This window comes from Acartia tonsa, chromosome 4 (genome assembly GCF_053477335.1).
Source record: "Acartia tonsa isolate MP-2025a chromosome 4, ASM5347733v1, whole genome shotgun sequence".
Taxonomy (NCBI): domain Eukaryota; kingdom Metazoa; phylum Arthropoda; class Copepoda; order Calanoida; family Acartiidae; genus Acartia; species Acartia tonsa.
In genome coordinates, this window is record NC_137263.1 from 44,144,331 (window position 1) to 44,167,683 (window position 23,353).

At 33.2% G+C, this 23,353-nt stretch overlaps 3 protein-coding genes across 3 annotated transcripts; all 3 read left to right on the plus strand.

Annotated features, from left to right (window-relative positions):
* Nucleotides 1-400: 400 nt before the first annotated feature.
* Nucleotides 401-8,942, plus strand: LOC145317362 (uncharacterized). Its single transcript, XM_080158410.1, has 9 exons — nucleotides 401-562; nucleotides 1,810-3,683; nucleotides 4,625-4,727; nucleotides 5,070-5,241; nucleotides 5,733-5,889; nucleotides 6,334-6,544; nucleotides 7,201-7,363; nucleotides 7,821-8,386; nucleotides 8,697-8,942. The coding sequence occupies exons 1-9, from the start codon at nucleotides 443-445 to the stop codon at nucleotides 8,898-8,900; spliced, it is 3,570 nt and encodes a 1,189-aa protein (XP_080014536.1). The 5' UTR covers nucleotides 401-442; the 3' UTR covers nucleotides 8,901-8,942.
* LOC145317363 (coiled-coil domain-containing protein 134-like) lies at nucleotides 8,885-12,051 on the plus strand. Its single transcript, XM_080158411.1, has 5 exons — nucleotides 8,885-9,020; nucleotides 9,247-9,350; nucleotides 9,644-9,690; nucleotides 10,103-10,263; nucleotides 10,808-12,051. The coding sequence occupies exons 1-5, from the start codon at nucleotides 8,947-8,949 to the stop codon at nucleotides 11,094-11,096; spliced, it is 675 nt and encodes a 224-aa protein (XP_080014537.1). The 5' UTR covers nucleotides 8,885-8,946; the 3' UTR covers nucleotides 11,097-12,051.
* Nucleotides 12,030-21,806, plus strand: LOC145317364 (lysosomal dipeptide transporter MFSD1-like). The gene is made up of 17 exons (XM_080158412.1): nucleotides 12,030-12,144; nucleotides 12,677-12,997; nucleotides 13,311-13,398; nucleotides 13,645-13,745; nucleotides 13,924-14,029; nucleotides 14,355-14,465; nucleotides 14,602-14,782; nucleotides 15,066-15,165; nucleotides 16,225-16,321; nucleotides 16,729-16,867; nucleotides 17,242-17,300; nucleotides 17,700-17,778; nucleotides 18,226-18,431; nucleotides 18,947-19,071; nucleotides 19,605-20,448; nucleotides 20,732-20,875; nucleotides 21,102-21,806. Exons 2-15 carry the CDS (start codon nucleotides 12,702-12,704, stop codon nucleotides 19,768-19,770), a joined length of 1,854 nt encoding a protein of 617 aa, XP_080014538.1. The 5' UTR covers nucleotides 12,030-12,144; nucleotides 12,677-12,701; the 3' UTR covers nucleotides 19,771-20,448; nucleotides 20,732-20,875; nucleotides 21,102-21,806.
* Nucleotides 21,807-23,353: the final 1,547 nt, after the last annotated feature.

Here is a 23,353-nt window from a genome sequence, read left to right on the forward strand (position 1 = left end):
ACCTTTTGGGGCAAAGATCCTAGAGGCTAGGGGCGAAGCCGCTAGTATCTAATATAATAACTACTTATTTAAGTTTACTTAACAATATATATATATACATTAATGAGGGGGAGGAAATAATCAAAACTACTCGTATAGGATATCAGGTTAACACTTATAGACTATTAGGCACTTTGATTGCACGGCCTGGAAGTCCCAACTGTGCATGGTAATGAGATTAGCCTGGTTATGGGCAAAGCACCCCCCCCCCCTTCTTTACTCGCATAATTAGTGTCACGTCCAGACACAAGTAGTAGTAGAGGTATCGATATTGAATGATCGACCCGGTGTGTTCTAGACTCGAACTCGACAGCGCAGCAGTTACGTATGCGTTATTATTTATGATAATGCCAAAGGTTAACTAAATAACTTACATCTATTTAATTTCTTACAGAATCTTAAGATGGTCGTTCTTGCAGAAATGCAAAAGGAGGATACAGACATGGATGTCGAAATGTCCTCGGAAGCCAATGTTGAAAATGGGACAAATGAACCCAAGAAACCAGGAAAAGGCAAATCCAAGGTATCTTATTATTTATAATAGGGTTGGCAATCCGAATCCGGAATCCGTTTTTTAATAGCGGATTCGGATTCTTTATTGGTAGGCTAAAATTAGCGTCTTGAGTTTTTTCTTTCAACTCATCTTTTTGAAGGCAAATATCACCCCCCCCCCCCCCCCACCCCATCTCTTCCCACCTACACTTCCAAGTTGAGAATTATCATCATATTCATAATTATATAGAATATCTTTTAAAATCTGGTTCGATTCTCGGAAGTGAATTATAGAGAACACCAAGAGCATTAATTTTTAGGACACACCTATGTAGCACTTAAATTTTTTTCTACATACAAAATTTTGATAATTACTTATGTGATGTAAATGTTTTAGTTATGCTGGAAAAAAGCCTTTTGAAATATTGCTAGTATCCGGAATCCGCGGAGAATCCGCCATTTTTTTGGACGGATTCTTGTAAGAATCCGAATTCGGTCCAAAAATTAGACGAATTGCCATCCCTAATTTATAAATAAGAAATTTACAAATTCTTCAGTTATGAAGAAGTTGTGGGGAAGGGCCGGGCGCATTGGGATCAAGTTTTTAAAAATGGTAAATCACATAACATTTTCCATCTAAGGCTTAATTATAATAGAAAATCAATACTAATGCTCTATTGTCGCGATGTAGACTAAGTATATTCAGAAGAGGGGAATGGTTAGAAAAAGTGGGTTATTTTTCACCTTCGAGACATGAATTGGCCTTGGGTTAACTTAGTTGGCCGCTACATTTTGCAATAGGGCTTATTTCAATAGAAACTATGACAATAAAAATAAAAGTTTAAGGGTAGTCGCACGAAATGCATTAAAACTTGAATTTAGTCAACTGTATATTTTTTCGTGTTCAATGGTTTAAACTACATTTACAGGGCATATACTTGAAGAAAAAAATTATTTTCTACCATGCAGTTTAAAAAATAATAAGACTTGGAAATCGTATTTTTGTGATACATACCTATGCAATTTATAATATATAGCTGGCTAGTTTCACAAAACAGCCTGGCGACTAATTTAGTGATATCTAATTGTATTATTTATTGTAATGCAAAATTATCCTAAATGTTTGATGGTATACTTGTGACTTATGCTTGAAATCATTTCTGAAATCTTCTTCAAACAGCTATCCCTTTAGCTCCCAATGCCTAAAATTTTTCTAGATAAATCCTTTACCCCATTCTGCCTTAACTACAAATGTATATACTCTCCTTTCTTTTACAGGAATTGCTTAGTGCCCTGGACTGCTACCAAAAGTTGGGGATCGTCAAGGACAACACAGTTGTAATTGATATTGCTACAAAGTTGCTTAAATTTGCAAACACTAACAAAGAGGAACACCCCTATGTACTAAGGCGTCTAATTCTAGGGATGACATCGGTTTCAAAGGTTTCTCAGCAAAATCATTTTGTCTGCCTCGTAGAATTTTTACGCCAGAACAATATCACCTTTTATGAAGTGGAAGATATCGTGCAGCAATATTTGAAGCCCATAAGAACACGCACTACTGAAGAGTCAATGGTTTTCTTGGCCAGAATCCTGACATACCTTGCTGTCTTTAGATCAGGAATGCCTCTGTCACAGAAAGATAAAAAATTCGCACTAGATATGACTTTGAGTTATGGAGGAAAGAGAAACTTTCTATGTGTATTGGCATTAAAAGGCATTGTTGAAAATGTTGTCGACTATGAAGAGATTGCAACTGGAGAGGAAATGTTTAAGCAAATTACAAGTTCAAATCCGATGGGGTTCAACATCAGAAATGCTACCTTGGACACCCTACATTTCATCTGTTTTGTGCTGAACAACTGTAACCTGGACCCTAAAACTATCAATATGTACTTTGGTTTTAAAGATACAGCAGATACGTTTTTTGACAATGCATCTAAGGTTATCATGGGTTCATCAGAAACAATAGAATTTGTTCTCTCTCATCCTTTTATGAATGAATTAGTCATTTTGATTTCTAAACGATCAATTGTGAGAGAATTTTTGGCCAAAATGATACCAGAGGCTTTAGAAAACAAACATATGGCTCCAATTTGCTTGGAGATTGTATCAAAACTTCTGAAAAACTCTCCCGAAGATTACCAGGATTTATTATCTCCTCAAGTTTTATCTTTGATATACCGTTTTGGAGAAAGAGAGCGAGAGTTAAAGCGTCCCATCGTAGAATCGCCATTGATCATTCAACTGAACACCATGATAAAGAATGACCAAATCACCTCAAAGGCAATGTTGCTTAAACTCATCAAATGCTCCATTACATGGGACAAATGTATTCCTGGAAACATGTTGCTTACTCTCTTCAACAAAGCAGACAAAGAGTTACTGACTGAACTTGAAGGTGTATTACGTACAATATTTAAAGGTAATGAATTATCAGCCAAGCGAGTTTATGCTGCAGGACTTCTGTCTAAAATGGTTGGACATACTGCTTTAGTTGAAGATATTCCCAAAAGGATTGCTATACTAGAACTTTTGTTCCAGCACACAGTTGTCAACATAGACGACCCTACCTTTCATCCATTTCTTAATGCTGCTTTATCGGAGGTGAATGATATTTTCTTTAGAGCCTTGGACAACAGCTGCAAAACATTTGCAGAGCAAATTAAAATTGTTGAAAGTTGCATGGCAATCGCTATCAAGCTCCAGTCCAAGTTTAAGTTTACCAAGGAAGCTGAGGAAAACTGGACTCAGGTTACAAAATTAGTATCAACTCTGTCAAAGAAATGGCAGAAGGATGAGAACAAAGAAACCGGCGTCTTTCTACTTCTCTTCTGCAATATTGGCCTGCAGTTGTTCTCCCAGCCAAAAATGGCAGTTGACATCCTGTCTGATCTGTTTCCACTATATTCAGATTGGAGTAAATCCAAGAAGTCTAAGGGAAAAGACCCCTCTGGGTATGAACTTGTGGTTGATATTATGATATCCTTGTTGGCACAGAGCAAGCACTTCTTAAGAAGTCTGGTGAAGGTAATATTCAGAGTGTTATCAGGTCAGATGACACAACCTGCCATCCAGGTCCTTCTTGATGCCATTGGAGACGACAGTGTCGCAGATAAGGATGAAGATATGGATGATGAAGAAGATTCTGAAGGATTGTATATTTCATTTTATTAGATATTCTTGTTATGCACCTGGTCAGTAACCCTGAAAAGAATACCTAGGGGAGATTATTTTGTCACATGTCATACCATTTTTTTTGGGGTGCTACTTTCTTAGTGTTAGAGATAATTAGGTAAAATAATTTGGATGAGTCAAGAGGAGGGGGGGGGGGGGGGGGGGGAGTTTTGACACATTTGCGTAAACAGTGAGTATAGGCTTTATCTTTAGACTGAAAGGACAGGTTATTAGGGATAAAATCATTCTTATGTGATAAATTTTCCCAAGTTTTAAGATTTTTTTGGATAGGCCTCCAGGTTCAGGATCTGCAGGCCTCTTGGTGGTCTTTGGCCAGATAAAAATAATTTTTTTGTTTAAGAGTTAGAGGTCATTTTATATAACAAAATATGAATATTTCAAAGTCTTATTTTACAGATTTGAAGAAAAAAGATGCATATTTTGTTAAAAAAGTTGACCTCTATCTCTTCAAAAAAATATAATTTTTTTTTACCTGTCCAGAGACCAACTGGAAGCCTGCAGCTCTTTAACCTGGAGGCCTATCCAAAATATCTTAAAACTTAGGAAAATTCATCATATAAGAATGTTTTTTTTCTTTCATAACCTATCCTCTCAGTCCAAAGATAAAGCCTATACTCACTGTTTACGAAAATGTGTCAAAACTTTCCCCCCTCTTATTACCCTAACCTTTGGTATCTTTCATATTAAAAGGCGGTGGGACCGCTGTTTCACTACTCTCTTCCGCCGCGGCCCAAATTTTTTTTCTTTAAATTTCTCGCTAAAATAGGTGATGTAAAATCAATAAAGACTATGCTGTTTTTTTAATACCTAAATCTAATTAACTTTTTCGGAATTCTCGTTTTTAAGGCAAATCTTAGAATTCGTGTTTTTAATATCTAATATACAATGTTGAATCAGATGATAATGAAAGTGAAGGAGAAGAAAACAAGGAAGAAAAGACGGGTGAGGATAAATCTGACAATGAAAACAGTGAGGATTCTGAGGAGGATGAAGATGAGGTATAATTTCCAAATTTCAGAATTTTGATTTATTTTAACTTTGAAATGTTAAACATTTTATAACGCAATGTCATCAATCGTTTTGTTGAGTTTAAAAGAAAAATTAAAATAACACGTAAAAATCAACAAATGCTGTAAATTGTAAAAGTACATTGATTAAACTGTTTACATTATTATAAGTTATCACCGTTTTTTTCAAAAAGACATTTAAAGTAACCACTCCATCATTCCATGTACCTTATTCCTTTAAATTCACCCAACAGAAAAATAAAATTGAATGTCTTTGTATACTTTAATTTACGATATATCTACAATAAGTCGCAAATCCCTTATTTAACCCAGGAGGAGAATATTGACGCTGAGTTAGACAGTGACCTGAAGGCAAAGATCCAGAATGCCCTGGGCGAGCATGCCGAAGCTAGTGACGAGGAGAGTGATATTGATATGGATGAGGTGCCAGAGCAGGATATGAATAATCTGGATAAGATCTTATCTCAAGCTTTCAAAGCTTTAGGTATATTTTCTATTTCATTTTTAGTCGCTAAGTGACTTATGAAATATATTTATAACGTTTGCCACTTATGATATATGTATACCTGCATATTTCGTTATTCCTTTTAGATAACAAAGAGTATCTACTATATAAATTACCTCGTCCTCTTGTCCTTCAATTGGTAATGTAATATTCGGCACCTCAAAGCAGTGTTTCGGAGCTGTTTAATTTTGATGCGGCTCCGGCTCCGCGGAGCCGTATCTGGAAATACGGCTCCGGCTCCAACCTAAAATCAAGAATAACTCTACATATTTTTTTTCCCCGGAGCCGTTTTTAACGAAATATACGGCTCCGGCAAAATATGGCGGCTCCGGCTCCAAAACACTGCCTCAAAGGGATAAGGTTATAAAATATCATATTATTCCACTGCACTGAATAACATTCATATACTTCAGAATTTTTTTTTGCGTTTTCCTTTGAACTAATTCAACTAATTTTCATTTTATTTTAAGGTGGCAGAAAATTACCACACGAAAGGAAGAGAGAGTCACTTGATTATTTGGCAAAACAACATTTCAAGCTTCGAGTCCTGGAGCTGATTGAAATACACCTCCATCATGGAGCCACCCTCCAAAATATCTCCATTATTATTCCTGGTCTTCTTGACAGGTAATTTTATGCACTTTTTACCAGGTTTGCAAAGTCTCTTGATCAGTACGCCTGTTCATAGACCAAGACATTCCTCTTTAAAAAGTTGATAATGTCGCGCGTTTACATAGTAGTAGATAAGACAAAGGGATAAGACAGTTGACGATAAATTGATGTTATTGTCAAATAATGATAGACAAAAATACCCCTTCTAAGTTTTGTAGATTGAAATTATTTTTTGAAAATCTTGGACACTTAGTTTTAAATTAGCTAAATAAGGATCAATAAAGTACCCAAAGTTTTTTAGCCAACGAATAAGATAGCGTGGATATATATTTTGATACCAGTATAATTTACTGTGCATGTTCATGTTCAATGATACAACATAATGCTACCCCCCCCTCGACCCCCACCCGTGGATTTTGTTATTTGTCCTTAATATTATCACCAATGTCCTTGTTGTAGGTATGCACAGGTGTACACCAACAATCAGGACGCGCCTATAGCTGCCAAGATAAAAACCATCCTGACCAAGTTTGCCAGCACGAAGCTGTCAGTGGCCGCTGGTGAGGGTGTCACCACAAGTGAGCTGTTGGACTACCTGTTGAAGTACTGCTGCAACAAGACCTACATCAACATGAAGCTGCAGAACACTGTGCCCAAACTATGTCATCAGGTAATTATATTAAATCTAATGCAAGCACCTTAAGGGATAAAAAGGGGAATATTATTTTAGAGATTTCGTTAAATCAGGAATGAGGGGCACTTGGAAACAGAACTTAGCAAAATTTTCATGAATAGCTTTGTACCAGGGGTTTATATTCTGTAAAATTGACCTTGCGGGGGAATAAAAAAATATGCGTTTTAGGAAAAAATGTGAAAGTTGAGATAACTGAAAACATTTTTTACATCCCCGCCCCCCTCTCCTCTCATTTGTTAAAAAAACTAGAAAATATGTGGTAGGGGTATAAAATGAATAAAATATAGATTTCTTTAAATATTTTTCCATTCCCCCCCCCCCCCCTCCTTGGTGGAAAAAAACTAGGGGGAGGGGGGGGGAATAAAAAAATTGTAGCAGGGGAGAACAAATGAATCTTGTGCAGGATATACACCCTTGCTTTGTAAATAACCGATTTTATAAAACAGAGAAATCTAATACGTTTAGATGTTCATGCTTCGTAATTCTTAGCTTTCTGTGATGTTTCTTATTGTCATTCTTTCTATTGTCATTTATTATCTCAAACCTTTTAATATAAATCTAAATTTCTGAAATCAAATATTTTTGAGTTTAATATCTCCTCACCTAGCATATCAACCAAATTCTCTGTTCAGATACTGAAGAGTAACTTAACAGACTGCGCAGCAACTGAAAAGATTTACATGGACAAACTGAAAGAATATTATGCAAGTGAGGGAACCGAAACTTTTGTGAATCATGAGCTGTTCATCAGCGCTGTTTCATTATCCTGGACTGGAGCACATAAAGTTGCCACAGGTACATTAGATACTTTGTTTTAGACTAAGGTTTCAATTTTAACCAACCCCAACCACAAATTTTTTCGGGTGTAGACCTACCCATTTCTCTCCTATAACGTGTTCAAGACCAATACTAAACCAAAAAATTTAACAATGATCGGTTTTGCCGTTTACGGGATATTACCCAATTTTGTAATTTAAATATAAGATATAATAGAACATTTTTCTTTCGATGTTATCTATCTACCCTCTATAAAATCTATGAAGACTTTTCAATTATCTTAATATCTTCCCTGAAAAGTAAAGCCCTGATCAGGGATCAGCGATATCTCAAAATTTTATGAATTGATAATGTTGCGGTACAATTCCAAACAAATGTTATTCTTTACAGATGTTCTGATCATATTGACGTTGTTTTGATATAAGTAGATAATTTAAGATTCTTTTCCTGTATTGATTATAATATTTTCTTTTAGAAATTTTGAATAAAACATTCTCTGCTGAAGCAAAGAGCTACCAAGTAGGCCAGGGGTTGGCAATTCTAACCTCTTACATTCAAAACCTGAATTTAAAGGAGAAATTCTCTACAGAGTACAACAAGATAACTAAGAACATCAAAACTAAGGCCCTCAGCAAATTATCAGACAGGTTATCCAATTCCAAGCCCAATGATCTCATTCAATTCTTTGAATTGCTCAGATTCTTCAAGAAACAGGATGGATTCTTGACGAAGAAACAAGTTGAATCAATCCAAGCTGATTTGGAAACCTTTTCAACTTCTGATTTCAAGTTTCTATCTAACAATAAGGTCAAAAAGCAATTGAATAAAACCAGAATTATGTTTGGCTTAAAACCCGCAATTATTGCCAAACCAAAGAAAGTAAAGACAAAGGGTGTTGTTAGCAAACCTGCAACTGTCACAGAGAAAAAGGATGAAAATACAAATAGTAACAAGACCGATAACACTGAAGAATCAGCTGATCAACCTGAAAAGAAGAAAAAGAAAAACAAGCAGAAGAGTAAGAAGGAAGAAAACGACGAGGTAGGAATACTTAAATTTTATTATGAGTATAGCTTAATTTCCGAACCCCCCCTCAAAAATAAAAAATTTAAAGTATACCTTAATTTTCAATTTTGGTTAAAATAGAATTAAAGTAATTTTTTTTGGGGGGGGGATTTTTTACTAAGGAGGGTGGCGGTAACCTCACCCAAAATAGTTAAAAATATTTCCCGGACCTATAAAAAGCTTCACTTTAAAAGAGAACCAAATCGGTTCAGCGGTTAGCGAGATCCTTCGCTACCGACAAAAAAAAAGTTTACTTCGAAAATGTAATTTTAAGTACTTTTCACAGGATTCGGAGCCAGTACCATCATTTGCAGAATTTCTACCTGACCCCACTAAGTCTGACGTATTCAAAGAACCCATTGATGTGAACGAAGAATTACCCGTCAAAAAGAACAAGAGCAAAAAACAGAAAGGCGAAGGAAATGAGAACAAAAAACGGAAAGTGGAGGACCCCGAAAGTTCACCGAAAAAAGCCAAAAGCTCCGAGTGATTGAATGTGATATAAATGTTATTTTTTTGTTATTTTTTCAGAGACAATGTCGGTGCAGTTTTCTTTATGGATTTCTTGGCTCTTTATGATAATTATATTTTTCATGGGTTCCTTCACTAGGTAAAGATTATGGTTAAATTATGGGTTTTTGAAACTTGTAGCGGGCTAAATTACTGTTACCCCATTCCTTCCCCTCTTACTGAATTAACAATTAGACCAATAAATGACGAAGAAAATAGCAACCTAAAATTACGACAATTTTCCCTGTCAAAGTATCCACGTATATTTTACATACATTGTTTTATATTTTTCCCTTCATTTGTCTTACTCATTACTTTTTTTTTAGTTACAGTTTAGCAGAGGATGATGATTCTGTAGATTTATTTTTGAGACTTTTTGTGGCAAAAAGGATGGACCAACTCCAAGCTGTTAAAAATATTCTTACTTTAGGTAAAGATTCAGTTTAAATTTTGTTAACTTTGAAAAAAAAACTTATTGTTTAAAGATACAAAGTTAAATTGCTATATTGCCCGTAAGTGTTGAAAAATTTTGTTTAATTTTTAGCCTTTTATAAACTAATGACGAATGTTTTCTCTTGTAAAATATGCAAAAATAACAACAACAAAATTAGTACTTATCAAAATTCTAATTAGCCGAACTCAATAGTTCTACATTTTTTCAATCCATTTTTTTTGTCATTGTCTTACTGTTTCTTGTGTTTATATATTTTGCGTATTTTTTAGACATGGAAAAGCAAAGTGGCTTTCTAGATAAAATAACCTCAAAAATACAGGAACATTATTAATTCTTAAGTACGAATTAGATTGAAGAAAGGAGAAAAGATAAATAATTTGGCGTTTTGTACAAACGTTTGTGACACCTTTGTTTAAAAAAAGAATTTTCCATAGATTATTACATAGAAAAATTACGTAAAAAATTGCTTTACTCATAGTAAACTATACAAGGCATTTCTGAACTACATTGTAGATGTGTTGAGAGGTCTCAATGTTATCCAATTTTATTAATTTTTTACTTCATCAAGTTAAGCAAAATTCTTTTGTTTGGCGTCTAGGGTCGGATAAAGTTTCACGTTAGAGACTAGGTACGCTTTCTCACAAGAGCTCTTCGTTATTACGCGCCCAACGCCCTAGACGATGAAAAAGATGTTAAATAATGTTGAATGAAATATGATAATGTAATATCAGGATGTAATGATGAGACACAGAGTAACCCTGGAGAGCTCTGGGTACATCCCCGGGGTGGGGCTTGCTGATGACGGGGAACTCCCCTCAGATCCAATAATTAAAGAATCTTTATCCCTTGTCCTGGAAAATTCTTGCCTCCTCTGTGATATTGTTCTCAGGTTTAAACTTTATAAAGAGAAAAAATTCTTTTCAGTATGGCTTCAAAAACGATTAATATCCGATGGATTAGAACCTGTATTTAACCTTACTGATAATCAAGTATAGCATTACAGACAAGTTTCCACGATAATTAAATGAAATTGATAAAATTAATGCCAGTTTTGTTTCCCCGGGTCTTTATTTTAATATCCGCGGAAAGCTATGTATAATACGATGCAAAAATAACTATTACAATTTTGATGTGTCTGTAAGTAGCTCTTTTCGTTCAACAGACATGTTAGAATTTTCCAAACTATATCAAACCTTGTATAAGGATTTCTGCATAGTGAAGTAGAATATTATATTGAAAGCATAGCAACTGTATAATAAAAAAAAACTAGAAAGTCTGTATGTTAACCTATCTTCTTCAATTTTTATGCTCTGTCAAAATAGAATTAATTAAAATCTTTTCTTTTGGTGAATTTGTTACTTTTTGAATACCTAAATCTTAGACTAATGTGGCCATTTAGGTATAAAACCATATCATTTAGACTTCTATTTTAGGTTGCCTACAGAAATGCACAAGCGCTTCGGCACCAATAAAGACCTGGACCTCATCCTCAAATGGTCGGTGGGCTTTGTTAGAGAGATGTCCCTGCTGGACGACTCTACACACCGCCTACTGGACCTGTGCTCCCAAGAGATAGGGATCATACCCAAGGATCCAGAGTTTCATAATCCATACAAGATTGTGAAGCCTGCACAGAAAAGATTTGAGGATCCGCCGCCACCGACAAAAAAGCCAAGGCTGAAGCTGAAGCGTGGCCCAAAAATGTCAAAAACTGAGCTTTAAATAATTTTTTATTAATATGATGAAAATGTAAATGAAATCACAATTAAATTGTTTTCATTATTCCAATCTTAATCAATGCATCAGTTACAGTTTTTTCATTTTTACAATATATTTTTTTTTGAATTTCAAATACAATTTTTGTTATTAGTACATTTGGTAATGTCAGAGTAATACCTACAATAAGTACCTGCACCCATAATAAAAACTAAATGTAAAATAGCTTAATATTGCATTATACATACATTCTACTTAATTGTTAGGTAATTAAGTTGTTACGATTTAAAATTCTACTTTCAACAGGGATAGCAATCCTATAATTTTTTTCTGTAATTCGGATTGCTATCCTTGATTTTAAGGTATGTATTGAAAGAATCGCACTATTAATAATTTTTGGGAAAAAATGCACGAAAAATTCAATTAATGCCACCATTAAACCATTCTGCCTTTCTGAAATTATTATTGTTTGTTTTTCCTAAATCACATATATATATCTTTAATATGATCTCAAAACCAGTCCGACATGTATGTTGTATATGTATTATGTATAGTTGTTTTTTTAACGCCAAAGAATCTTTTAAAGTTTTAATAAATTACACTGTTTCGAACTTTTAAATAATATTAAATAAAAGGTAGTAGGCAAAAAGTATCTCCCGAATGAAATATTTCAAATAATTAATTTTAATTAAGTGCATTTAGGTCAAATGTTCCTGGTAATGGTTATCTCCAAAAACTCCAAACATAACAAACTGATAGCTATTGTGAACTGCACTAGATCCATTTTTTATATCTCGAGAAATCACAAAGGAAAATTTTGCTCGGGTGATACCTACTTTTTTCTATCTCCCTTTTTACCTATTAGCTTATCTTCTCTAATATTAGGGTAATAATGTGTTTATTAATCCATTCTGTGATGTTAAATATTTATTTGTTATTGTTATTTGTTATTACTTTCAGACTTTAGGCTTTGTAATAGACTTAAATATGTGATATGTTTTTGGGGAATAAAATTACACAATTAGGATACTAGTAACAAACACATTTTTTTCAGGTATTAGTTTTGGTTCTTATTTCTAAAAATGTTGAATTTCTATTGATTTTCGCGTTTGAACTATAACATTCTTCTTGTTTGCACAATAACATGATTTCATGCAAATAAAAAGATATATTATTAGATAATATATTTTAATTAATTTTGACAAAATATTTAGTGGTTTATATTCTGCATGGGATCCCCGACTAGGGGGGGGGGGGAGTATGAAAAAATAAGGTTTACTGAAAACATCCTGTGGGCCACTTAATTGATTTTCTAATTTTTCCCCTAATTGGGGGAAAAAATTGAAATATTTTGTTCCACCAGGGAAAAAAAGAATCTTGTACAGAATATATGTACACCCCTGAAAATATTATTTCATTCATTTATTCAAAGCCTTTCTTAACCGTTTCTTATAAATGGTTTTTACTTCTTAACTTTTCCTTTTCTCCCTATGTCATCAACAAACCGTAATTAATAGAAAGATGGATAATACCCAGAAATTATAAACTAAAATGATTAGAATAATCATAGCAGCATTTTCTCCTAGGTTCATTTAAGAAACCTCCGGCAGTATGGCGTCGTCAGCTCCAGTTGACCGCCGGCCGTTGCTGCCAGATCATCCAGTGTCCAGAGCGCCGAAACGCGGGAGAACAATATCAGAGGCGGTCCACCAACCGCCGCCGTCTATGGCCGTTGCAGTGTCGCCGTCCGGCGCTGCGTCGGCCGGCAGTCCTGGCGGCGGGGGTGGCGGTGAAGGAGCGGCTAATGTTCCCGCCAGAGAGAGGACGTTCTCTGCCTCTGATGTAGAGGTTGATCTTGAGGGGTGGCAGGGTAGCTGTTTCTGCCATCCACAGTCACTTTTTCACAGGTAAACTCATCATTTTAATTAACAGTCATTGAATTATATTATATTACTATGACCTTTCCTTTAAAGAAAAAGGATGTTGGTCTGCTGTGTGTGTTTGGTCTGGAAGATCTCGCCAAAACGTCAAGTCTTACTTTTACAAAAAAAAAAAAAGTTTTATTGGTTCTGGAAAAGTTTTTTACTGATATGTGTGAGGGTACCTCCACCTTCCCAAGTGAATTCGCCCCTAGTAAAATATTATACCCTTGAAGGGCAAAAATATTTTCGTAATCTTATATACTAATCTTATACACACTAAAATTTGTGCTTTTTTTAGGATTATCGCTTTGGTAATGATGTGTCTTCTGGGTTTCGGATCTTATTTCTGTTTTGATAATCCTGGCGCTTTACAGTCGGAAATTAAGGTGATTTTTCATTATTATTAGCGAGGGGAGGGACATTGGACTGGTACCCTTAGTTTTTATGACCACGTTATCTTATTCGATAACTACTTTTATTGAATTAAGATAAATTAAGTATGGTTTGTTTAACTGGCTATATATATTGATTCTTATTTAGACTAATACCTTCTTAAACTTTCATTTAAAAACTCCAATGTCATGGTTCTATGATATTTTTATGCATAATTAAATTTTCTTATTACTAAACAGGAGGCCATGAATATAACAACGTCAGGGTTTGCCAACCTGTACTCTTGGTACTCCTGGCCAAATGTTGTGCTGCCAATTATTGGAGGATTTCTTATGGACAGGTACATAATCTTTTCAGTGCTTTAGTTAAATTGTTGATATAGAATTTACCAAGTATAGCGCTTCGTTGACTCAACAATGTTTTATAAATTGCAAATATATTTCTATTACAATATTCATCTTACCAATGAAGCGCTACTTTGAACAAAAATCTTGTATTAATTTTAATTTTGTTTTCAGTGTTTTTGGTATCCGTCTGGGAACCATGTTATTTGCTTTTATTATTATTCTTGGACAAATACTCTTTGCATTTGGAGGATTTCTTGACAGACTATGGGTAATGGAGGTAAGCTAACTATTTTCTGGCTTTAGTATGACTAGAGTCATTATTGAATTATGGAAAAACTTAACAAGGGGAATACTTTTCCAATTATTTACTTTATTTTGGTTTATTTTCTTGGGTATATTGAATGATAGTCTGTTAGTATATCAAATAAAAGTCTACAAACTTTTATGATAACATAACCATAGCAAAGGGATCATCACTATTAATACAAAATGCAATTTTGTTGTGTTAGTAAGAGAAAGGTTTTATTCTTTATTTTAATAAATAAAATATCACTAGTTCGAAAGAAAAAACCTTTACGAATCTTAAGTAATTTTTTTCAAAGGTTGGTCGGTTTGTGTTTGGAATCGGTGGTGAGTCTCTTGCGGTAGCACAAAACACATACGCTGTCGCTTGGTTCAAGGGGAAAGAACTCAATATGGTTTTTGGTTTTCAGGTAGTTAATTTTTATTACTGTTTATCTTGAAAAACAACCGACTTAAAATCTTGTTTTTTTGTTCTTTACATCAATATTTTGCTTAAATTTTTTAAACTGTCTTCTGCTGGTTGCTAAAGAATTTGTCAATTTTTAGTTAAGTATAGCCAGGGTTGGTTCCACTGTTAACTTTCTGGCCATGGGTCCCCTGTACGCATGGATCAAGAACCAGACTGTCCACCAGCTAAACCTGGACAATCCTTTTGTGGACGTGTACACAGCTGTACCTGAATACCTGGACCTGGATCCTGCCAGCTCTAACCACACATACGATCCAGGTTTGTGTTTAATTAACCTTATTAATTGTAAAAATTTTAGATTTAACAAGTATAATGATCGCAGCCCATGTTGTTTTCAGCAAAAATAACCTCAAACCTGACTAGAACCCAAACAGAGATTACATGAAAGTTGTTTTAACGAGATCTAAATGGACAAATACGTACATCCAGTTATTTTTTATCTGAAAAAGTACAATGTTTCTCGAAACATAAAAGTTTTAGATATCTGATTAGACAAATATAAACATATTTCCAATCCAAATCTAATGGCTTTCTTCTTTAGATTATCCAGATCCCAATCCAGAGCCGAATTATGGACCAACAATCATTGGCTGGACTCTTTTGATTGCTGGCCTTTCTTGTGTCATGTCTTTTGTTTGCAGGTATAGTTATTAAATTGAGGACTATCCACGAACAAGAGCACGTGATTCTAAGTACCTTCCAGCATTGATCCTGAGTATTTTCTTTCAGAATAAAATAGGTCACGATCAAAAAATAATATATTGACGAGAAAATTTATGTTTCACCACTTCAAGTTGAAGAAAAGTAACAAAATGTCCACCATTTTTCGTTAAAATTCTATCAAACGTTTTGTTGAGTTCGGGGTGTCTTTAATTGTCCATGTTGTCAAATAATAAATATAAAAAAAGTCAAAAGAACATTTACTATATCTCATATGTATGTTTAAATTAATGCTAATATGGATTAATTTACAATCTATATAACACGAGTATTCGCATATGTATCATCAAATATCCATTTTATTAAAAGAATTAGCTTCATAAAATTTTTCAAAATCAATTAAAATACCTAAAAAAAAACATGGTGAAACATAAATTTTCTCGTCAATATAATAATAATATATTGTGTCCTATTATATTCTGAAAGAAAATACTTAGGATCAATGCTGGAAGGTACTTAGAATCATGTGCTCTCGTTCGTGGATAGTCCTCTTTTAAAAAAGCAATATTTTATAGGAGATATTAAATACACGTAGTTATTCGTATTGAACTCTGTAGTAAAAAATGGAACAAGGGAACAAAAATGGACTTAGGTGAAGCTTCCCTAAAATAGAGAACCCATCGGTGTAGTGGTTTGTGAGATCTTAACGGACTCTCAAAGAAAAAAAAAATATGCTACTCTATACAACTGTACTAGTTACGCCGACCCTAGCCTCTAAGGGAGTGCGGGGAAGATCAGGAAAATAGCCTAAAACCAATCTAAAACATTTATCGATCTCCTCTGAAAAGCAAAAATCATACGGACCAGCAATTTCAGAAATCTTACTCTTCAGACAAAAAATCCTTAATACTTTAGGTATACTACAGGATAACTAACAAAAAACAAACAACGTGTAACTTACACTGACTTTCAACAATTGAAGATAAACAATCATCCTATTACTAATACAATATTATTGTTATCGTACGTATTATATTTAGTGTGATATTGGCTTGGATGGACAAGCGAAGAAATCAGCTTCTGGGCCTTACCGACATCTCGGATTCCGAAGAAGTTGTCAAAATTACAGATGTCAAGGTTCGTCTAAATTTTTTTTTTAGGATAGAATAAGTTTTTAGGTAAAAATTGTAAAATCCTCAATCTAAATGCATAGCTTTTCTTTGTAGTAGATAAGCTACTCCATAACTTTGTTCGTCTGTTTTTTTAAACTAAAGTTGAAATGGGATGTACTCTGCTGTAATTGTCGACAGGCGCCTGTTATTTTTTGAAGATTTTTTTACATTTGAGCAGCGGCGTGCCGTATGGGGGTGTCAACACCCCAGTTAAAATTAATTTTGGGTAGGGCTGCTTTCACTCCTAATGGTTTTAAACCCCCTTTGTGAATCGCTGTGCACGTCACCGTATATGAGTATCTTCTTCATTATAACTTACATTGTCAGTCAGTCTGTCTGTCTGTTGCCTATTTGAGAGACTTAATATTTCAGGATTTTCCCATTTCCTTTTGGTTCCTATGTTGTGCGTGTCTGGCGTACTATGGAGCCATCTTTCCTTTTGTTTCTCTGGCCAAGGATTTCTTCAAAGTAGAGTTTCATATGGACGGAGATTCTGCCAATTTTATAACTGGTAAGTTCTTCTTTCCAAGGGGTAGTTGCACGAAATACATTTCAACTTGAATTTTTTTAACCGAATAGTTTTTCTTGTTTAATGGTTTAAGATGAATTTATGGGGCATATATTTGAAAATATTTCATTTTTCTACTACGTAGTTTAAAATACCAAGACTTGAAAATCATCTTTTCACATCTGCAACTTATATGGCTGTCCTGTTTTCACAAAAGTAGTTTCGTATAATATTACAGGAATTAGGCTCTGAAAACTATATTCAGATACTCATAAAAAAAATAAAAAAGTAGAAAGATTTTAATACAATATCACAGCTTTGATATTTCATAGATTTTATTTCAATTGTAAACATTTAATTTTTGTTATTTACTTTAGGTTTAATTTATTTGGTATCAGCTCCTGCCTCTCCACTTCTTGGCTTTCTACTAGACAAGGTTGGTTTCAAACAATTAAATGAAACTAAATATATTAAATAAAATAGGTAAAAAGAGAATAGCTAAAAAAATATTCTGAAAACTTGTATTTTATTCTCTATTAGCAGTTACGCCTCTAAATGCAATTGAGGTGAGGGAGGTAAGGGTAAGTTTACAATCCCCCCCCCCCCCCAGTTAAAATTTCAAATAAAAAGTTATAAAACTTCCAATGACTTTGAAAAATTGCAGAAGCTACACTGAAAAGAAGAAACATATCTGTTGGACTGACAGTCCTTTTTACTTTTATATAAGGATTGACCATATGAATCTGCAAACACTTGTAGAATATATTATAAATCACTACTGAACAGTAACATACAATCTTCAGGGTAAAATAACAAGGATTGTAATTTGTTTCAGACTGGACGTAACATTACTTGGTGCTTTTTAGCCGTTGTAGCCAGCATTGGCTGTCATGCTCTTTTAGCCTTCACAAGGAATTCACTAACTTTTATTTTATTCATCCAAATTTTAATACATCAGGGATCTTTATATACATCCCCATTGATGGAAACAAAATTACCCGGCCCTTCTGTAGATTGAAATTGTAGGTTTAAAACTAAAAGTTTAAACTTGCCAATTCTCAATAAAAGTAACCAAAGTTCTTGAGCAAACTAATAAAACTTTGGTTACCAGTATAATTTACAGTTCATTGTCCACTCCCTCTATGGTAAGCAAGTAGATCTACAAAGTAAAACGGTTTGTTAGTGATTAATGTATGCCTTAATAAACTGTAAATCAATTGAATATTTAATGCATACCTAATTAAATAAATGAACTCAATTTACCTCTTTCTTTCAAGTCTCTTTTAGTTTAATCCATTTCTCTTTATAACTAAAAGAAATGCACTCTATAAAAAGTTAGTGAACATAAAAAACGTTTAGTCTGAACCCCTACATTGCCATATCGATGCTGGGCGTCGCGTACAGCCTGCTGGCGTCCGCCTTGTGGCCCATCGCTGCCTTAATTATTCCTGAATACCAGTTGGGAACCGCGTACGGCATCATGCAGGCCCTCCAGAACCTGGGCACTGCTCTAATTGTCATGGCGGCTGGGTCTATATCTGATAATTTTGGATATACCTGGCTGGAGGTCAGTTCAAAAATATATTTTACATAGGCTTAAATGGAACAGAAGAATAGTTATTTACAGCATCGTATTACAGATAGATTTCTGGGGTAATAGTAAAATGAAAAATTACAAGACTATATTTCTGTTGGCCCTGTACGTCCGGGCCAACAAAACTGTTACTAGTTTTATCATAATTGCTTAATTTTCCGTGGAAAATTGTCTGTAATACGATACTATACATGATTATTCAGTATGGCTCAGAACCGGCGCTAATCCAGCGGATTTTCATCGGTTACAAAGCTAGACTGTAATTATTTAGCTTCACAACTGATTAATGTCCGTTGGATTATAATCGGTTTAAAAAAAACATGTATCTTATCACAGATAATTTATCATTACTATTTGCGGAAAGCTGCCTATAATACGATCCAATAATATAAACTTATAAAAATAAGTTATTGTCTTACATCTTGTAACTTCGTTTTCTGATTTTACAACTCTTTAAAATTCAAGATTTATGACAATTTTTTTTGCAGATTTTCTTCCTTGGATGGTTGGTGTTATCCTTGTTGATGATCATCTGTATCTGGATTTATGACTGTACCACCTCTGGTTATCTAAACATGTCAATCAAAGCTAGACAAATGTATGATGAAGAAAGGTTGGTTTATTTTTTTCATTGCCAGGGATGATGGGGACATTGGGGTGTAAATTAAACTTAATAACGAAGTCATTTTATTAGTGGGCTTAAAAACTTTTGGCACTTTTGTTGAATTTTGGTTGGTTGGTTCAAAACTAGAGTGTTTAATTTTTTCAACCGTTATTTAGATCTACTGAGGGTTTATATATTGTTTAAAATCATATCTATATATTGTCCATGGTATTATCCCTTAAGATTTCTGATTTCACAATATATTTCTAATTTGCTTTGAAGAGGAAAATGTAAACCTTTGAATTTAAAAAATTATTGGTCATTGATGTAATGCATACTGCATATTGTGTATTATTACTGCATATTGTGTATTATTAGTATTTGGTATTTTTTGATCGTTGCATTATAAAATACATATTTTTATTATTTTTTTAAAATGATGAGATTGTTTTTAGTACATGAATTTGAAAAATCCTTTTTACTTTACTATTTACCATTTATATTTTCGTTTAACATAATAAACCATCTTTATTTTCTCTTAGGGAGGCAGAAAGAGAGGCGGAAAGAGCGAGGCGTGTCGACGGTTACCGCCTGCTCCGCCCCAGAACAGAGGCCAACATCAGAAACCGCTACCTGTCCAAGGTTGGCGCTCATCTGCCCGGCCATCTGGGACACGGTGGTCTTATTGTGCCTTCACATTTGCGTTGACCGGTCCAGAAACTGGAAGTTGATCGGTCAGGCAGAACTACGCTGCAACCTTTCAGAAAAGACAGAGCTTAAACCTTGCAAGAAAATACAAATTTTTTTTATAAAATATTGATTTTGTTTTCACAATTTATTTATTTATGTTAACTTTTGATTTTTAATTGATGGGGGTCTGATAATAATTATTTTTAAAAAAGGGAGGGGGGGGGGGGCATTTCTTATTAAATTGGTAAAAATTATCTATCTGAAAAATAATGACACTTAGAATTGACATGGAAATGGTTATTAAACGGTTACATTTCATAAAAAAAAAACTACCATTATATTTAACAAAAAGCCTACATACAATTTGTAGGTATCTTGTATCTATTACAATTGTAAGTGCAACATGATCAGAAGAGAAATTTTAACCATAATTATGAGACTTCTAACCTACCCCCTTTCATAATAAAGCAAGGATTTTTATAGTGTAAGAAAATATGTAAAATACATACTGATTTCATTTATAGTGCGTGTAATTGTACATAATTTTGTATAGAAAACATTTTCATAAATATTATAATTATAATACAGTGAGGAATTTGAAATACTCGCCAAAAGATTGGGCAGTTTAATTAATGTCCTCACTATAACATGTACTCTTTTGTAACCAATAATATCTTGAATGACAACATATCACTCGTTATTAAAAATTTTATTTTACACTAAAATTTTATTTAAGTATTTGGACATCGGAAAATAAAGTATGTTCTTATGTACATTAGACCTTGGGCTTGTATACATGTAAAATGTAACATTTTATTTAAATTCCTAGATTTTTATTTCGGGCTGTTAGATTTACCCTATACTCATGAAATAAAAAATCCATGAAAATTATAAAGAATTCTTAGAAGATTTTTAATTGCGAATAGTTCTGAATACTAAAATGAAATATTTAGTGTTACAATTATAAATCTATTAAAAGATTATAAAAAAAATTCTTTAGTTTTTTATCTGATTTTTATAAATGATTTTAACTTTTGATTATTGGCATTTATTAAAAATTAATATAACTGTTATGAATAAGTTTTGTTAAAAAACATTTAGAATTGAAAAATTTATTTTACTGGTAACCCAAAAATATTTTTTTTTGTAAATGTGCAACAAAAATTTTATTTTCGACGTTGTAGAAATCTCAAAATTAATTTAGTAGGTTGTGAAAAAATTTTAACTTAAAATTAAATTGTTAATAATCTTTTATTACTTTGATTTGATTTTGATCTTCAAATATTAAATTTATGATTTTTTATTTGTATTATAACTGGTACCATTAAAATGTTTAAAAAAATTAATAGTTAGAAAGCTTTAATTTAGATTAAATGCAATTTTTATGATGAAATATTAATGATAAAGATATTTTAAAAGTATGCAGTAGAACATGGCTAAAAAAACCAACTATTCTTAAGATTTAAAGAAAATATTAGGTTTTTTTCAGCTTCCACGATTTATTGGTATCTTATGATTTTTTGGAGGGGAAAATCACAATTTTGTAATATTTTTCAGGAATATGGAAGACTGGACTGTAAATTATTATGGTCTCCAAAGTTTTATAATCCTGTTATCTAAATCGTTGGCTCAAAAAAAATGGTAATTTATTGAATTTTGATTGATTGAATCCATACTTTTGAATAAATATTTCAAATTTATTCAAGAGGTTATTTTGTTTATAATCAATTCATCGTCCATTCACCATTGTCTCATCCCTTAAGATCCCTTAAGGTTTTTCTTCTATACCATGTTTTACTATTTGTTTTTAGAATAGCTGCCCCTGTCCATTTCATTGTGATTAAATGGTTAAAAATAAATATTTGATAATTATGACATTGACTTCAGTAAAAAATACTTGTATTAAAAAACCGTGATTTCTATATTTTGTACAATAATTGTCAGTGTAAAAATTTTGTAATTATTATTATAATATGTGTTTGAATTTATACATTATATATATTTATATATTTTAGGCTATTAAAAAGATCTTATTTAATAAAGCAACTTTAATTGTAGAATATTTCTTTTTAAGAATGTTGAGTTTAGATACTGTTTAGATAGATGGTATCGATAGCGGTAGGTAGGGCAATTAGCCTCTATAGAAATTCACATGAATTTTTTAATTACTAGCGGTTGCGCACCTAACATTTAGGGTAGGGAAAATACTTTTTCATCCAAAAATTGAGAACCAAGAATCGAAGGTTAGGTTTATTTCCAGGATCTAGGAATACAAAAATTTAGTTCTGTAATTGATCTTTTGTTATACTAATACGTATTACTTTTCAGATTTTTTTGCCTAGTAAGTGATAAATTATCATGCTTCAACCTTGAGGGGGGGTCGAGTCGGCCACCCCCCCCCCCCTTTTTAATTATAGCTTTAATAATAAATTGAAGGTAGGAAGGGTCCGTTTTTCTTTAGGGGCAATTTCTCTAAGGGGAGGGTTACGATACCATTCCCTGAAATAGTTATCAACCTTACAAGGACCATTAAGAAGCTACACTGTAAAGAAGAACAATTACGTTTCAGCGGTTAGCAAGAACCTTCGGTACACATACACACACTTAGACATCATTTTACTTTTATATTAGTATTGATTACCTTGTTAATCTACCATGTACAGAATCTAGTTTTAACCAACTTCTATTGAGATTTTCACATTTCCTTGAATAATTTAAGTTTTTGATGGACGATTTATAGTCATTTTAAACACGCAATTTCAGTTGACTTGTATCAAATACCGGGGTTTTACTGTTAAAATACGTGTAGGCTACATAATCCAAGCTACTCTATAATTCACTTGCATGTCAGTTGATCATATCAAAAAAGACAAATTATATATTTTTACAAAGGTTTTTTGTTTTTATACATTTAATTTATCACATATTCTCTCTCTCATTCTTTTTATGACCACTGAACATCAGCTCTACAACTCCGTTTTTCCATTCCAAATTATTACAATCCCTCCAAAGCGATACTTACAGACAGATAAAATGATTTATAGAGGTGCTTCGCTACTAATAAGTAATAAATGCGTAACATTTTACACTCTTGGCGTAAATATATTTTATTTCAGTGTTTTTTTCTATGATAAAAAATTTCTGCTGTCATTAACAATTATATTAGTTTTGGAAACCTCTCTCATATAAAAATAAGGGGATCATGGAAAGAAAACGAAGTAGCGGGTTTCGTCGTATTTTCATAGTATCTTTTGATAGGTTATTTTGGGTTAGGTAAATGTTGATGATTGCCCCGCAGCTGCAATATATATAAGAAAAGCTACTGTGAAAATACGACGAAACCCGCTTTTTCGTTTTCTTTCCATGATCTAAATAAGGACATATTGTGTTGCATTGTTACGCTTAAGGCAGCTTTTCAAATTCATTTAAAACTTGGTAATAGCCGGAAATTAAATCGTTTAAGAAGGTGGACGGATGGGGAGGGGGTATTTCCCATCATCTTTGTCTAAATTATATGTGGTCAAATGCAGGGTGGGTGGGGATATTTGAATTTCTTTTTTACTGGTTCTCTCATTCGTTGGCTTAAAACGTTTGGGTATTC